Source organism: Pediculus humanus, genomic scaffold (assembly GCF_000006295.1).
Source record: "Pediculus humanus corporis 1103172107744 genomic scaffold, whole genome shotgun sequence".
Classification (NCBI taxonomy): Eukaryota; Metazoa; Arthropoda; class Insecta; order Psocodea; family Pediculidae; genus Pediculus; species Pediculus humanus.
This window is the reverse complement of record NW_002987345.1, coordinates 117,373-135,658: the sequence shown is the minus strand read 5'-3', so window position 1 is coordinate 135,658 and position 18,286 is coordinate 117,373. Positions and strand designations below refer to the sequence as shown.

Genomic DNA, 18,286 nt, shown 5'->3' with positions numbered 1-18,286 from the left:
TTTTTTTTTTTTTTATTCCGCCCTTGGACTTTGATTATTATTATTATTATTATTACTATTACTATTACTATTACTATTACTATTACTATTACTATTAATATTATTATTATTATTATTAAAGCGTGGTAATAAGAAGATTCGTTTTCGTTTTCCTTTTTGTGTCTGTTATGCCATTAATTGTCAAAAATTTTTTAAAAAAAAGTTTTTCTTTTGTTTGTTTGTTTGTTTGTTGCAAATATTTTAGTGTACTTATTGTTATTATCATTATTATTATTGTCGTTGTCGTTGTTGGTATTTTTTTTTAGATACGAACGAATCGATTGCGATTTGTTTTTGTGAACTTGAAAGTTTTAAATTTTTTTTTGTTAAAGTTGTATTGTGTATGGAACATACCTCCTGTACCTCTGTACTCGTACCCGTACCTGTTTTTTCATTTTACGAATGCAAAAAATTTTTTCAAATGAATTTCGATTGGGTGTGAAAGCGACAGTTAAATTGGCAACATTGCCACCCAATAACAAATAACCGACTTTTATTTACCTCTCTCTGTCTCTCTCTCTCTCTCACGTTAAAAACTTCCGAGAATGGGTTTTACGTTGGTGTGTGTTAGAGAGAGAGAGAAAGGATTCACGTCATCGTTGTTAATAAGAGAGAGAGAGAGAATATTATAACGACAAAACATAATTTTTCCCCTTTTTTTTCATGTATAAGTGTATAATAAGCCTGGGAGGTTATAGGTACTAGAAGGTATTTGAGTTAAGTTACTACTCGATTGTGATATTTCCCACTATTCGAAAACAGGTAAAACTGAAAAAACCTGATTTTGAGACGAAAGAGAGAGAAAGAAAAAAAAAGGAAATTAGTTTGTTTTTTTTTTTTTTTTTTTTTTTTTTTTTTGTAAACAACTCAATTTAAATATAAATGAGAACGATGTTGTGAGTTGTTTAACTGAAATGAAAATGGGGGGAGGAAGGGGGGGGGGAGGGGGAGTTTTTGGGTTTCAAATTTCATTGCCCCCAATCCGTTGAAATTTAATTAAAAGTAGGGAAAAGGAAATATAAATAAATAATTAAATAAACAAAAAAAAAAAAAAAAAACAAAATCCAACGAAGGGTTAATAAGGATTATTATTATTATTATTATTATTATTATTATTATTATTATTATTATTATTATTATTATTATTATTATTATTATTATTATTTTCGTTTCGTTGTTGCCAGAAGTGAAAACAAATTTCCTCGAATCTTAGCAACATGTCGAACGAATTTCGCTTCAAGGTTCGAAAAAAAAAAAAATAAAAATAAAAAAAAGTTAATTAATTCGTAAAAAATAAAAATATTATTATTATTATTATTATTATTATTATTATTATTATCATTATCATTATTATTATCATTATCATTATCATTATTATTATTATTATTATCATTATTATTAAATATTATCGCGTGCCTTAAACGTGAAATGGCAAAATTGCGTTACATGATTTTTTTTTTTTTTTTTTTTTCGTTTTTTGCGGGCAACAAAAAATTTTTTTTATGTTCGTTATTATTATTATTATTATTATTATTATTATTACTTTTGTGTGTGTGCGTGCGTGCGTGTACGACAAATAATTGTTTATTATCACGAATTTTTTTTTTTTTTTTTTGTTAAAAAAAGGAAAAATTTATCTGATAAAAAAAACGTTTTGACGAAAGTAGGTCATTGACGAAGTTAGGTCAGTTTACACGACAATCGATCTCTCCGTTTGATTGATTGATTGATTGATTTAGGAATAATCAAAAAATCGTTTCCCCACCCACCCTCCCTCTCTCTCCCCCTTTTCTACTCCCGACAAAGGTGCGACAAAGTTTTGACGAAACGTCGACAAAACAAAAAAAAAAGGTTTTAAATACAGATGACGATGACGATGACGACGACGACGGTCGTTTATTTTATTTATTTATTTATTCATTTTTTTTTTTTCAAGATGGCGTCGAAATTTAAATAATGACAAATGTGAAAAATTATGCCTGTTTTTTTTTTTTTTTTTTTTTTTTTAAACCGTTTAAAATTGGTTTAATTTTTTAAAATGTTTTAAAACTTTTCATGAATACAAATTAATAATAATATTATGTCATTAGCACGGTCGTGAGATTTTCTCTTTCTCTCTCTCTCTCTCTCTCTGCTTCTCCTCCTCTAAATTCTAGAATTTTCCCGTTTTTCCCTTTTTTAAATGAGAAAAATGACGATTTTAACGATCTATTAAACGTTTGTCGTTTGTCGTTTTGCTATTATTATTATCATTATCATCACCATTACGAAAAAAACGAGAGAGAAAAAAATTTTTTTTTTTTTTTTTTTTTTGTTATTTCGGTTGTTTTTCACGGGGTTTGCGTTTGTTATCACACGCACGCATGCACGCACAAACAAACGCACAGTCATTGAAATTCCATACGACCCTGAAATTGTTTTTTTTTTTTTTTGTAAACCTTTAAAAAAAATCGTCGACGTACCTTGAAAATCACCGAGAGAAGAAGGTTCGATCTCTCTCTCTCTCTCTCTCTCTGTTTCTTCCCAAATGTTCTCGCCCCCCCCCCAAAAAATAAGTGAGGAAATTGTCTATACAAAGACAAAAGCTTTAATTATTTATCATTAGCGTACACGCACACGCACACACACACACGCACAACGTAAACACCGTTACCGACCTGAATACGATCCTGAAGATGGGCGTAAACGAGACAAGTTTACAATTATTATTATTATTATTATTATTATTATTATTGCTATTATTTTCGAAACTGGATGTTGTCAATTGCAAATTGATGTATTGACAAAATGACGTACTTTGAACCTTCTTCCATTATCAGATTCATATTCAGGCTTAAGGTTTCGAAAGCCTGAAATTGGAAAAATGGTGTCTCCATTTTTTTTTTTTTTTATTCGTATCTGACATTTTTTATTATTTATATATATATATTATTTGAAAATGTCGAAGCGAACGTTTCATTTTCCATTTTTCCACGGGAGCTCTAATTCATTCGTCATTCATTGAATGATTTAAGTAAAGATCCCCCCCCACCCATCATAATAATTCGTTCGTCTCTCTCTCTCTTTCTCTTTTTGCATATGGCGGTAGGTCAGCAGCTGTTTGACTTTTTCCCATATATCTTTTGGCATTTTTCCATTTATTTCGTTTTTAATATTAACAGACAAAAAAAGTTCGAGTTTCGTTTCGATAAGACTGTTAAGAAAAAACGGGAAAAAGGGGGAAAGAGAGGGAGAGATGGGGAGGGGGAGAAGGAGTTAGGGCGAGGAGGAGGAAAAGGGAGAAGAGAGCGGAAATGGAGAAATTTTTCTTTTTTTTTCTCTCTCTCTCTCTCTCTATTTCGATTCGCCTACATTTTCTGAAAAAAAAATTTTGAAAATCCGCACTGCGGAGCAGAAGACAAAATATTATTTATATATATAAATATATATAATATATAAAAGTGCGGTATAAGTTTGCGATTAAGTTTTTTTATCCGTTGGAAATTTTTTTTTTTTTTTTTTTTTTTTGGCATGAGAAAAATTCGTTTGGCACGATTTTGAAGATTTTTCTTATTATTTATAGCCCTCTCACGTTTTTTTGCCCCCACCCTCTCTCCTCCCCCTCTTGTATTCATCGCTCCCCGTTTCTTATTATTATTATTATTATTATTATTATTATTCCACTTCTGCCACTTTTTTTTTTTTTTTCCTTCTGTCTGTTTTAATTCATCGTCGCGGTGTATTAAATATCTGAAAAAAAAGTATTTTTACTCGTCGTAAATTTGCCAAAATAATAATCAATCGTCGATATCATTATTATCATTATTATCATTATTATTATGACGATTTTCACGAGTCGGTTAACACACGCGCATACACGCACACGGACACGTACACCTGGCAAGGTAATTTCATTCAAGTCGTTTGTCCATCGATTGATCGATCGATCGATCGATTGGTTTCCTCTCTCGACAACTGATCTCAATCCATGCATTAACCGATAAATAATAATAATAATAATAATAAAGTTGATGACGTAAAAGAAAAAAGTTTTTCGGAGGGAGAAAGAAAATTTAAAAAACAAAAAATTACAAAGAAGGGAGAGAGAGAGAGAGAGAAAATGTACGAAAGTATCGCAAGTCCTGCCAACAAAACAAAAAAAAAAAAAAAGTTTGAATAATTTTTTTTTTTTTTTTTTTTTACGAGCGAAAATTCGTTGATCTTGAACTCTTTTCTCTTGTTGACCTAATCATAATAAACTTAAATATTTTAAACTCCTCGAATGGTTTTCTTTTCATAAACCAAGAGTGAAAAAGAAAAGAAAATGATGATGATGATGAGGGAAAATAAGGTCAATCATTCAAAAGGAAATTTCCGTTGAAAAAAAAAAAAAAAAAAGAAAAAAATCACGAATCGAAAGTATGGAAGTGGTGTGCGAGAAAGAAAAAGAAAGAAACATGGCGAATCGTTACGAGAAAGAGAGAGAGAGAGAAGAATGAATGAATTTAAAATAATTTACAAACTGCTGCGACGACTATGACGACGACAACGACAAACAACAAACGAGAACAACAATTCGACAGCGATTTTGTTTTTTTTTTTTTAATGGACTCTCGACAATTGCCGATTAAAAAAAATTTACTTTCCTGTGACCTTGTCTCTGATAACATGATAAAAAAAAAAAAAAGTTTGCCCGCCATTTTTGCGAGTCGAAATAAATAATGAGAGATCTCTCTCTCCTCTCTCTCTCTCTCTCTCTCTCTACCCAAAAGGTTTTGTTTTGGTTTTGCAAAACCCTCCGTCGTCTGCTCATTTTCTTCTTTCTGAAACTTTTTACTCACGGGATATATAAACCACTTTTGCTCATCTTACGTGTGATTATAATGGCGAACGAAAAAACCTTTTAGGTCGTAACTTTGCGAAGTAAGGTACCAAACCCTTTTATCGCGTGAAAAAAACAATAGAAGAAGAAGGAAAATAAAAATGTCGACGAATATAAAACGAATTGTGTTGCCTGCCGTTTGCGTTTGTTCGTTCGTTCGTTCGATCGTTTGTTTGATCGTTTGATTGTTTGTTTGTTTGGCGGGTTTTTTGTAATTCTATTGATTTATTATTATTATTGTTTTTTTTTTTTTTTTTATTAGCTCGGATTATTAATAACGAACGATTGTTGTTGTTGTTCGTTTTTTTTTTTTTGCGGGGTATTAAATCGTTTGATTGTATTTTCAATTAAAAAAAAAAAAAAAAGAAAAAAATGCGTCATTATTTTGTCATACGTTTTGTAATTTAAAAATTTATTATTATTATCATCATCATTATTATTATTTTTCTTATTTTCGAATCATGTAACAAACGCGTGACGATTCGTGAAATAAATATAGGAAAATTTTTTTTTTTTTTTTTCTTCTCTCTCTCTCTCCATTAAAAGCCAGAAAAATAATTATCACCCAAGGTTTAGTCGTCGGATGTTCTTCCCTATAACAACCTCGAATATTATTTAAAAGCCGTTAATGAAAAAAAAAAAAAAAAAAAAAAAAATCCTGAAACGTTTTTTGCGCGCGCGCGAGGTTGGCAAGATTTTTCGTACCTAGAATTTGAAAAACTGGTCGAAAGCGTGAGAGAGAGAGAGAGAGAGAGAGGGGGGGGGTGAGGTGTTGGTGATGACGTACGATCGGTGGTAACTCATTAGAATTTCTAATTTGTTTTAACAAAAGGTTTTCGAATCGCGTTTCTCTCTCTCTCTTTCTCTGTCTCTCTCTTTCTCTCTCTCTCTTTCTTTTTATTTCTTATTTCGTCGTAGGTTTTTTTTTTTTTTTTTAAATTTTAAATTATTCAAAAGTTTATTTCAATGAAATTATTATTTAATTAATTAAAACGAATTATTATTATTATTATTATTATTTTCAAATTTATTTATTTATTTATTATGTTAATGGAGTTTATGTTTGTTAGAAATCAAAAAGAATCCTTCGAATTTTTTCCATACATTTGCCAATAAAACGAGCTGGAAGGTGGAAGGTGGGAATCCCCCCCCTTTTTTTTTTCTCTGATTACGTATAATTTCTCGATTTTTTCGATCGATTGATCGATTGATCGATCACGATAAATCGTTAGTCGTTAATGATTATAAAACTTGTCACCTTTTTTTTTTTTCGAATTCATTCTAATTGTTAATAATTACCTACCACACGCGTTTCACACGCTTTTAAGACGCGACGTAACAATTTATTAAACAAACGAACAAACAAACAAACAAATTAACACAATCATCATTTCGTGTGTGTTTTTTTTTCTCTCGTCGTTTTGTTTGTTTGTTTGCTTGTTTGTTTGTCATAGATTCCAACAAATGAGCCAACAGCAAATGATGATGATGATGATGATAAATTTCAAAGTCGAAACCGTCCGTAGGGATTTTTTTTAATTGACAGAATTTTTTTTTTTTGTTGTTGCGTTGCTACCACTGCTTAACGTTTGGAGTTTTTTTTTTTTTTTTTTTATGAATTTGACAGAGAATCATCAATTTAGTCATTAACATTTGAAAAAAGTTAAAAAGACCTCGACCAATGAAAAAAAAGATTTAGTTAACGAACGTGCCATTGGGAAAGAAAAAAAAGAGACGGGAAAACATTTTTTTTTCTTTTTCTCTCTCTCTCTCTCTCTCTCTCTCTCTCTCTCTCTCTCTCCTTCTCTCGCTGTCAGAAATAAAAAGAAGAAGAAAAAAAAAAAATAAAATGAGTTACGAAGCCATTAACGCCTTGTTATGTAATAAAAATATGGCCTCGTTGCAATAATTTAATAAATGACCTAAGCGAATATTTTGCCACCATTTTCTTTTTAAAAAGAAAAGAAAAAGAATAAACGAAAGGGGGGAAACAAAACAAACGACTTGGGAAAATGGGGGAGGGGGAGCTGGGAAAGGGAGACGGGGTGACAAACAAACAAACAAAAAAAAAGAAGGAAAAATGAGGAAAATAAATTTTTTTTTTTTTTTAGAAAGGGAAAGGGTCGGAAAAAAAGGAAAAAAAAATTTCAACGTCGTTTTGCCGTAGTTTCCCCTCCCCTCCTCTTCCCCTCCCTCTCTCCATTTTCTTTTCTTTTCTTTAATTTGGTGCAGTGCAAAGGAAAAAATAAAAAATTTTAATCGATAATTTCTTTTTTTTTTTTTTTTTTTTACGAAGGCGTAAGAAAAATAAAATGGCGGACGACAAACACGGTCGTTCGGATTCGTATAGAGTGGCAACGGTCACGACGTTAGAGGACGATAACAAAACTGCAGACGGGAAAACAAAAACGAAAAGAAAAGTCGGTAAAAAGGAAGGAAATTTGGATGACCTCAAACAAGAATTGGACATCGATCATCACAAGATAACCTTAGATGAATTATACCAAAGGTACGACGCACTCGCAGAACGAGGAGAGAAGAAAGCAAAATAAGAAGGTTTTAAGGTTTCGGATTTTAAAATTACAAATTCTTTTTCAGGTTCTGCACGAATCCAAACACGGGTCTAACGTCGGCCAAAGCCAGAGAAGTTTTAGAACGTGATGGTCCGAACGCTTTGACTCCACCAAAAACAACACCCGAGTGGGTCAAATTTTGCAAACAACTCTTCGGAGGTTTCGCTCTTCTCTTGTGGATCGGAGCCATTCTTTGTTTCATCGCTTATGGAATTTTGGTGAGTTTAATTCAGTTTTCTCTTTCTCTCTCCCTCTCTCTCTCTCTCTCCTGTAGGAGGAAGGGAGAGGAAACCGCCCGAAAAACGTTTGACGAGAGCTTGTAGAAATTTTTTTAATTAAACGGCCCACTAGGACTGGTTGGTGCTGAAGAGACACCCAGATGAAGGAATAGAAAAATAAAACGAAAGAGAGAGATAGTTAGATGCGTAAAATAATGCATAAAAAAAAGACGGCGTAATATGCAATTAATATGAAATATCTTATAAGTAAAAAATAATAAAAATAATTTTTATGTTTGATAACCTTTGACACGGAGAAACTTTTTTTTTTTTTTTTTTTTTTTTTTTTTTTTTTTCATCTATCGTTTGTGTAGGTATTCGCGCTTTGTCATTTTCTAGTAGTTGTGCCTCGTACCTGCCTTGGTAGGGAGGGATTTGAAGTTTAAACCTTGACAAAGAAGATGGTTGCCTCCGGGCTTTAAATTGTCTACGGTTTCTTTTTAATTTGTTCGAAGTCGTTGGTGGGTTTAATACGAAGAAGTTGTAGAACAAAATTTTTTGCCAATTTTTTTCCATCTCTCTCTCTCTCTCTCTCTCTCTCTCTCTCTCTCTCTCAAGCTCTCTAGCTCTCGCTTTCTCTCTCTTTAGCTCTCGCTCTCTCTACTTCTTATCTGATATCTTTTCCTGTTAGATTTTTCTCGTTTCGAAAGGTAGGGTAATACACACGTATATATTTATGACGGAGGGAGGGGAGGGGAGGGGAGGGGAAACGACTAAAAATTAAATTGAAAAGGCGCAAATCGAGTTTCGGTTTGATCACCTTGATATTTTCCAGGTATAAAAAAAAATAAAAAAAATTTTTTTTTATTATTTTGAGCTTATGATCAATCAATATGTTCGAGAATCGAATTCCTGGATTTTTTTTTTTTTTGCATTCGCCTTAAGAAACTCCGGGGTTCCCCCTCCTCTCTCTCTCTCTCTCTCCCTCCCCCCGTTATTACTTTATATATTTTAATTTGAAAATTTTGCGTTCGTTGTTTATAGTTATAATAATAATAATAATAATAATAAGATTTTTTGTTTGTTTTCTTTTCGTACGAAAATTTAATTTTCAACGTATGTTATTCAATACCATTATTATTATTATTATTATTATTATTATTTTTTATAATTAATAATATCGAATTTTTCGTAATCCGAATAAAACTTGTTTTATATATTTAAAAAAAAAAAAAAAAAAAAAAAATTAAGCAAAAATAATGTTGGCCTTCGTTCGCGTATGATAATAATGATAATATCAATAATTTTTAAATATTAATATATATATATATATATTTTTTTTTTCGAAAACAAAACAAAATGGCGACTTTAAAAATCGGTCATGTGATTTTGTTTACGCTTAAAAAAAAGAGAAAGAGAGAGACAGAGAGAGAGGATATGATTTCTTTTTTTTTTTTTTGGGTCGTCGCTTGTCGTTAAAATCGTACTAAAAAAAAAAAAAAAAAAGAAAAAAAAAAAAGTGCTCGTGTCCGCAGGCAACAAACAAACAAACAACCGCCTGATTGAAATGTCTTGCAATCGTTAACATTAAAAACTGTCGAAACGAATTTAAAATGACGCAATAATGTAGGCCGCGACGCCGCATTACTTTTTCATTAAGAACGGTTTTTTTTATATATATTATTATTATTATTATGTATTTCACGAGCGATAGAATTTCGTTTAAGATTTTAAGGATTTTTAACAGAAGAATGAGTCGTTGTTGTTGGTTGTTGGTTGGTTGGTTGGTTGGTTGGTTGGTTGGTTATATGCCATCAACCGAAGGAAAAGTTTTAAAATGTCGGCCTTTTTTTTTTTTTTTTATACAAAACGGTGGTAGACTAAAAGATAAAAATTTTTGTTTGATTTTGTCTGTTTGTAGGCTTCGACGGTCGAAGAACCTGCCGATGATAATTTATACCTTGGAATCGTATTGGCGGCCGTCGTCATTGTCACGGGTATATTTTCATACTATCAAGAATCTAAATCCTCGAGGATCATGGAAAGTTTTAAAAATATGGTACCGCAATTTGCAACGGTCGTGAGAGATGGTCAAAAGTTAACGGTGAGAGCGGAAGAATTAGTCGTCGGTGATGTCGTCGATGTTAAATTTGGCGACAGAATTCCCGCTGACATCCGTATATTCGAATCCCGAGGTTTCAAAGTCGACAATTCGTCATTGACCGGAGAATCCGAACCGCAATCGCGAGGAGTTGAATTCACTCATGAAAATCCACTGGAAACAAAGAATTTGGCATTTTTCTCCACGAATGCTGTCGAAGGTGTGAAAAATTATTTTCATTTAAAATCACGTGATTTCCCTGGTGTTTGGTTTTAACCTTGCGGTGGTTTCTTTTATTGTTTTTTCAGGTACCGCCAAAGGTGTTGTAATTTCTTGCGGTGACAACACCGTCATGGGTAGAATTGCCGGATTGGCCTCCGGTCTCGATACGGGAGAAACTCCCATCGCCAAAGAAATCCATCACTTTATTCAACTTATCACGGGTGTCGCTGTTTTTCTCGGAGTTTCTTTCTTCATAATCGCTTTCATACTCGGATACCATTGGTTGGACGCCGTTATTTTTCTCATCGGTATCATTGTTGCCAACGTCCCTGAAGGTGGGTTAGTAATTTTTTTTCGAAATTGCGTCGCGTTTCGAAACAAATATCGTTTGAAAATGATTTTTTTTTCCGTTTTACAGGTTTGCTGGCTACTGTGACTGTGTGCCTGACTCTTACCGCCAAAAGAATGGCGAGCAAAAATTGTCTGGTTAAGAATTTGGAAGCCGTCGAAACGTTGGGAAGTACATCGACCATTTGCTCTGATAAAACCGGTACTCTAACTCAGAATCGTATGACCGTCGCTCACATGTGGTTTGACAATCAAATCATCGAAGCCGATACAACGGAAGATCAATCAGGTTTTTTAAAATTTTTCAAAAAAGCGCGACACACGTGCATATTTTACAAATAATAATAATAATAATGATAATAATAATAATTTGACATTTTGTTTAGGTGTTCAATACGATAGAACGAGTCCAGGATTTAAAGCTCTTGCACGTATCGCCACCCTTTGCAACAGAGCCGAATTTAAGGGTAACCAAGACAACGTTTCCATTCTTAAAAGAGAAGTCAACGGTGATGCTTCCGAGGCTGCTTTGTTGAAATGCATGGAACTTGCTTTTGGTGATGTCATGACCATTCGAAAGAAGAACAAAAAAGTTAGTATGACGTTTTAAAAAAGGAAAAACATTATTTATATACCTATGGCTGTTGTTTACTTTATTTCTTTTCAAATGAATAATTTCAGGTTTGTGAAATACCTTTTAATTCTACAAACAAATATCAAGTATCCATTCACGAAACGGAAGATCCCAACGATAATCGATACCTGATGGTCATGAAAGGAGCTCCTGAAAGAATATTGGATCGTTGCTCGACGATTTTCATCGGTGGAAAAGAAAAAGTATTGGATGAAGAAATGAAAGAAGCTTTCAACAATGCTTATTTGGAACTCGGAGGTCTCGGAGAAAGAGTTTTGGGTTTCTGCGATCTCATGCTTCCGAGTGATAAATTTCCAATGGGCTTCCACTTCGATGCCGACGATCCTAATTTCCCATTGACCGGTTTCCGATTCGTCGGTTTGATGAGCATGATCGATCCACCGAGAGCTGCCGTACCGGATGCCGTTGCCAAATGTCGTTCGGCGGGTATCAAAGTTATCATGGTCACGGGAGACCATCCCATCACTGCCAAAGCCATTGCCAAATCGGTTGGAATCATTTCCGAGGGTAACGAAACCATTGAAGACATTGCTCACAGATTAAATATTCCCGTGAGCGAAATCAATCCCAGAGAAGCGAAAGCCGCCGTCGTTCACGGAGGAGAATTGAGAGATTTGACATCCGATCAATTGGATGAAATTCTCAAATACCACACGGAAATCGTGTTCGCGAGAACTTCGCCCCAGCAAAAATTGATCATCGTCGAGGGTTGTCAGAGAATGGGTGCCATCGTCGCCGTGACGGGAGACGGTGTGAACGATTCGCCGGCATTGAAAAAAGCTGATATCGGAGTCGCCATGGGTATCGCCGGAAGTGATGTAAGTAAACAAGCAGCCGACATGATACTTCTCGATGACAATTTTGCATCCATCGTGACGGGAGTCGAAGAAGGACGTTTGATATTCGATAATTTGAAAAAATCAATCGCGTACACTCTCACGAGTAACATACCCGAAATATCACCCTTTTTGGCTTTCATACTTTTGGATATTCCACTCCCGTTGGGAACGGTAACCATTCTTTGCATCGATTTGGGAACGGACATGGTTCCCGCCATTTCTCTCGCTTACGAAGAAGCCGAATCGGACATAATGAAAAGACCTCCCAGGAATCCATTCACGGACAAATTGGTCAACGAACGTCTCATATCGATGGCCTACGGTCAAATCGGTATGATACAAGCCGCGGCGGGTTTTTTCGTTTATTTCGTCATCATGGCGGAAAACGGTTTTCTTCCCATGCATTTATTCGGTATAAGAAAACAATGGGATTCGAAAGCGGTCAACGATTTGACGGATTCATACGGACAAGAGTGGACGTACAGGGATAGAAAAGTATTGGAATACACGTGTCACACGGCTTTCTTCGTGTCCATCGTCGTCGTTCAATGGGCGGATTTGATCATTTGTAAAACGCGAAGGAATTCAATTTTCCACCAGGGAATGAGAAATTGGGCTTTGAATTTCGGTTTGGTTTTCGAAACGGCTTTGGCTTGCTTTTTGAGTTACACACCGGGAATGGACAAGGGATTGAGAATGTTTCCGCTCAAATTCGTCTGGTGGTTCCCAGCTCTACCGTTCATGCTCACCATTTTCATATACGACGAAGCGAGACGATTTTATCTTAGAAGGAATCCGGGAGGTTGGCTAGAAAGAGAAACGTATTACTAAAGGAAGAAAAAAATTTTTTTTTTTTTTTTTTTTTTTTTTTTTTGTTTTCCTCCTCTCTTTTTAAATATATAGAAAAACCAACAAGCGGTAGATTATTTTCATTATTTTCATTATTATTATTATTATTATTTTTTTGTTTGTTTGTTTGTTTGTTAGACGAATCTAGTAAAAGTAAAAAAAAAAAAAAAAATAATTAATAAAGAAAAGAAAAAAAAAATAACAAAAGGACCAAGAAACAAAAAGGAAAAAACTCCCCACCATTAAAATAAAATTTAAATTTTCAAAAAAAAAAAAAAAATTATTTTTGCTAAATTTTATATCTATCTATCTATATATATATTTAAATCGTTTAAAATTTTTTCAAATTTTTATTATTATTATTATTATCATTATTATTATTAATATTATTAATAATGTTATTGCACTTTATTCGAAATTTTTTACTGTTTAAAAAAAAAAAAAAAATGAAATTTATATTGTCTTCGTCATCGTCTTCGTCATTTTTATTTATTTATTTATTAATGATAAATTTTATGCGTGTGATACACACGTGTGTGTGCGTATGCGTGTACGTGCGTGTGTCAGGAGTCTGCTGTACAATTTATTGATAATAATAACTATTTATATAGAAAAAAAAAAAAAAATTTTGAAAATCTAGTACAAATTTTTTTTTTTTTCGAAATTTTTATATATATTTATTCCTACACACACACGTGTAAACACACGTTTACGTATATATATAATTTTTTCTGCTACGCCTTTTGCCTTAAAATTAATTATCTTTAAATTAAAAAGAAAATTTGTATTTCTTATTATATATATATATATATATATTTATATATGTTGTTGTGAGAGAAAAGAAAAGAATATATATAAACGTGTACGCAAGAGAGAGAGAGAGGGAGAGAGGGATGGATAGGGAGATGGAAAAAGAAAGAATTTTTCTTATATGTGTGTGTGTGCACGTGTGTGCGTGCGTGCACGCATATGCATGCATATATTCTCTCGTTGTATTTATGTGCCTACTTGCCTTATTGCCTGTCTTTATCTATTTTATATATATATATATATATATATTTCTTTTTTTTTTTTAAATTTTTAATGGAATTTTCTAGAATTTCTTTTTTTTTTTTTTATGAAAAATGTATTAATAGAAAAGAAATGGGGGGGGGGGAGTGATAGAAAGGAAATTGTGCGGTGATATTTTAATAAGTGAAACGCAAAATGGAAATGGTTTATTTACAATAAACGTAGGAAAAAAGAAAAGTTGGAAAAATAATAATAATAATAATAATAATGGTGTTAATGATAATGATAATGATAATAATGAAGAAGAAGGGAGCGTTTCCGCTGTTGTGTTTCACTTGTTTTTCTTTTTTTTTTTTTTTTTTCGTTAAGTTTTCATTTTCGTGCTCACTTCTTTCTCTCTCTCTCTCTTTTTCTCTTTCTCTTTCTTTGTTTTCTTAACGGAAATTTCTAGAAAAAAAAAAAATTAAAAATTTTCACTGTCTGTGATTATTAATTGGTAACAAAATCGTTTTGTCGCCATTTTGTGATTCGAATTGAATTTTTTTTTCTCTCTCTCATTCTCTCTCTCTCTCTCGCTTTCTTCATTATTATTATTATTATTAATATAAAAAATATTTTTTTGTACGATGAATATTTTGAACGCGTATATATATAAAAAAATAATTTTCGGATGTATTTGTTTGATTTTTTTGTTTTTTTTTTTTTTCTGTAAATATTTATCATTATTATCATTATCATCATCATGATTGTTGATGCTGTTGCTGTTGTTTTTTTTTTGTTCGGTGATAAATTTTCTTTTTTTTCTTTTCTTTTTCTAAGATAAATTTTAAGAAATGTTATTTTTAAAAAAATAAAAAGAAAGACAGAAAGAAAGAAAGAAAGTCTTCTTATGAGATTTAAGTAGAGAGAGAAAGAGAAAGAGAGAAACGTTCTTGTGAAGGAGAGAGAGAGAGAGAGAGAAAGAGAGAAAGAAAAATGGATTCGGTAAAGTGAATCGTCTTCGTGCCTAATATTTATATACATATATTTATATTCGTAGGTTTTGTGTACGTAAAGTTTTATTTAATATTTTTTTCTATTTTTTTTTTTAAATTATAAATATTCTAAGGGTAGACAAGGAATGAGAGGAGAAAAGGGGGGGTGAGGGTGGGAAAAACAAAAGACAAAAAACATGAAAGGAGAAGAAAAAACCGTTAAAAAAAGTTTTTTTTTTTGCTAGCCTTTTGTCTTCTCATATATTGTCTTCGTCTTATATATGTCTTCGCTATATGCAAATTAAACGTATGCATAGTTTTCGATTGATCGATATCTCGTTCGATTAAATTGCAAGCAAAGTCAAAAAAAAATGGCGGCGGCGGCTTTTGAATATTTAATGTTATTACTTATCGAAAAGATTGTTATTTAAAAAAAAAAAAAATGAAAATTTTTGAATCGGTTAATTTTTGGCGTTTTTTTTTTACCTTTTTTCTCTTGTTATAAATGTCGGGGGAGGAAGGAAGAGAAGGTTAAAGGTCAAGAAAAAAAAACGAAATAAAATATTCGGGAACAAATAACACAATAAAAATAAAATGTCACAAATTCGGGAATGAATGAAAAAGAAAAGAAAATAAATCAAAAGAAACTAATAATAATAATAATAATAATAATAATAATGCTGATGATGAGAATGATGATGATGATGATGATGATAATGATAATAATAAATTTTTTGCTTTGTAAAATTTAAGTATAAAAAAAAAAAGAGAAGGAAATGATTTTCTTGTTCTGCTTTCATATATATGTAATTGATAATAAATGGAAAAAAAACTATTATTATTATTATTACAACTATTATTATTATTACTATTATTATTGTTATTATTATTATTATTATTAAAAAGAAGGCAGTTAAAATGATATTTAAAGATGTTTATATATATGAAGAAAAATCTTAATTGTCGGTGGGGAGAAACAAATAATAGAAAATTTTATTATTATTATTATTATTGTTATTAATCAAAATGAAAAAACCTCGTGTTGATACCTGGTGAGGAAGGAGGGGGGAAGAGGGAGAGAGGGGTAATAGGGGGGGGGGAAGGAAAAATTGTTGTTGTTGAAATTTTTTTATTTTTTTTTATTTTTGGCACTATTATTATTATCATTATTATTATTTCTCGGTGTAACTAATTAAACTCACTCACTCGTACCTGAAATGAAATTATTAATTTTTTAATTAAAAAATGTTTTGAAGATTTTGAATAAAAAAAAAAAAGGTTGTGGAAATTTTTGCTTGTTTGTTTTTTTTTTTTAAAGGATTTGAAAGGTTGCGTAAAAGGTTCCAGGTATTAATTAAAGGTAGAAAAAAAAATAAAAGAAAAAAATGACGACTCTTGAAACTCGTTCGTTTCTTGTTCGAGTGCCATAAATGAAAATTTAAATAAAAAAAAATGTCTTATAATTTGAAATTATTTCCAACTGACGAGAGTATTCAATTCAAAAGTATTTTAATTATTATTATTATTATTATGTAATTAATTATTTATTAAAAATTATTATAATAAATTTAATGAATAATTTTTTTGTTGTCGTTATTTTATTTAAATCCTCCATCTTCTCTCTCTCTCTCTCTGTTGTTGCCATCTTCTACTTTCTCTCTCCCCCTCTCTCTCTGTTGCTACCATCTTCTACTTTCTCACTCTCTTTCTCTCTTTCTCTGTTCCCATCTTCTACTTTTTCTCTCTGATTTTATTCATTCCTTGTAACACCTAACATCCATGACCTTCTTCGCAACAAGTATATTCTGTCTGATACGATAGGAAAGGAATCATGAAAAGCGAAGAAGAAAACCGTTACGTTATTTATCGATCGATAATCGAACCGGAAATATAGATTAAAGAAAAAGAACTCATCGGGATCTTCCAACACGGATAGCGGCGGGAACGGAAGGAGTCGGCGAGCCGGGCGGGAGTCGCGCCCCGTTCGGGTCGTCCGGGTCTGGAAGTTCGCTTTTTTTGCGGAGGAGGCGGGAACGGCGTGGCAGGTCGGAATTGTCTCCCGAGGCACGAGAGAGGAAAGGATTCGTCCCGGTACTTCGAATCGGGTTCCGGATTTCTTGCTCGATTACGTCGGGGGAAGGTTCGTCCCGGCTTTGGTGCGTAGGCGTTCTTCGCAGCGGCCCGGGTCGTGGCGGATTATCGGGGCGTCAAGAGATCGTCGGGGGAGGGGGAACGGGGATTAATGTTCCTGTTTACAGTTTCATGTCATCGGTCTTTCCCTCGTTGTGGTAGCAGCGGCAGGGACGTGTAGGTGAAGGGATCGGGCGGGCCGGCCGGGAGAAGCGAACCCGTCCGGGTCGTTCCGTACCGGAAACTCGCGTTTCCTGCAACGGAGGCGCGAGCGACGTGGCAGGTCGCGATCGTCTCCGTAAAGGTGAGGGTGAGGGCACAGCGGCGGCGGGCGCGAACCCGTCGTCGCCGGGAAAACACACACACACACCCACACTTCTTTTCTATCTTCTCGAGAGTCGGCGACCCCGGTCGATTCCTTTTCTGTCCAACTTTTTCTATTCCCCATACCGTTAGGGAGGATGCTATCAACTAACTCTTAACTTTAATCTTTCACCCTTTTCAGGCGACGACGGTAAGTCTAAATCCCAAGCCCCGATCGCATCCTCAGGAAACAGGCGAGTTTCCCGTCCCATTCCCCCACAGCGAGGGACCGGAGAACACTCCCGAAAGGGACTGCCGAACATCCCGGGAGGTGCGTTCTCATCTTCGAGGCGGAGACGGAACGGAGATTAGGGCGGACTTCCCCAAAAGCGATCATGTGGAACGGCCAACGTTCTGACCTACCGGAGAGGGGAGACTGAAATGTAGGTTATACTCCCACGAGCGTCTTCCCCCTTTCCATACAGGTCACGCTATAGCGAGCGACATGCCCAGGAGTTTTAGTGGGTATGGGTTCTCGGTGAGGCTTTCTTTAAATTCATACCGGGTCCCACACTCCCTCCTTTCAAAGGAGAAAAAAAAAAAAAAGACTCACCGACGACGAAGCTCGCGTTCGTCGCCGCACCTCACTAATCGAAGACGCCGTCGCCATCCTCTTCTTCTTCCTCTTCCTCGTTCCGACGACGACGTTTTCTCTTCGACGGCCGATGACGAAGGTCCAGAACCGCTCCTTCTGTTGCCTTCTCCTCATCTTCATCCTCCTCGCCTTCCTCATCAGCGAGGTTTATTGATCTTTTAAACTCTAACCTAACCTTAGATCTATCCTTACACCTATCCTTAAACCTATCTCTAGACCTATCCCTAAACCTATTTGTCCGGAACATATGTCGACGAACTCCGGACTTTTCGCGGTCCTCTTTCGCCCGTAGAACCGCTTCCGAAAATCGCGAAACGGCGGACCATTCCCGGGGCCCGCGAAGCAATGCATTCACGAGGCCGCGGATCGACAAGTCGGGTCCGATGACGCCGACAAGCCACTGCCTGTGATCGTCCCACGTGGGACATATCGCGACCGTGTGCTCGACGTCGTCCTCGGGCGCACAGCAGAACCAACACTCCGTCGTCGCCTCTCTGCCGATGCGCGC

The 18,286-nt window shown here is 34.2% G+C and overlaps 1 protein-coding gene across 1 annotated transcript; it reads left to right on the top strand.

The window, feature by feature from the left end:
• Positions 1-7,212: 7,212 nt before the first annotated feature.
• Positions 7,213-12,687, top strand: Phum_PHUM336910 (sodium/potassium-transporting ATPase alpha-1 chain, putative; the record flags this gene model as incomplete). The annotated part of the gene is made up of 7 exons (XM_002427669.1): positions 7,213-7,409; positions 7,499-7,691; positions 9,613-10,012; positions 10,101-10,349; positions 10,433-10,651; positions 10,749-10,954; positions 11,044-12,687. The coding sequence occupies 7 exons, from the start codon at positions 7,213-7,215 to the stop codon at positions 12,685-12,687; spliced, it is 3,108 nt and encodes a 1,035-aa protein (XP_002427714.1).
• Positions 12,688-18,286: the final 5,599 nt, after the last annotated feature.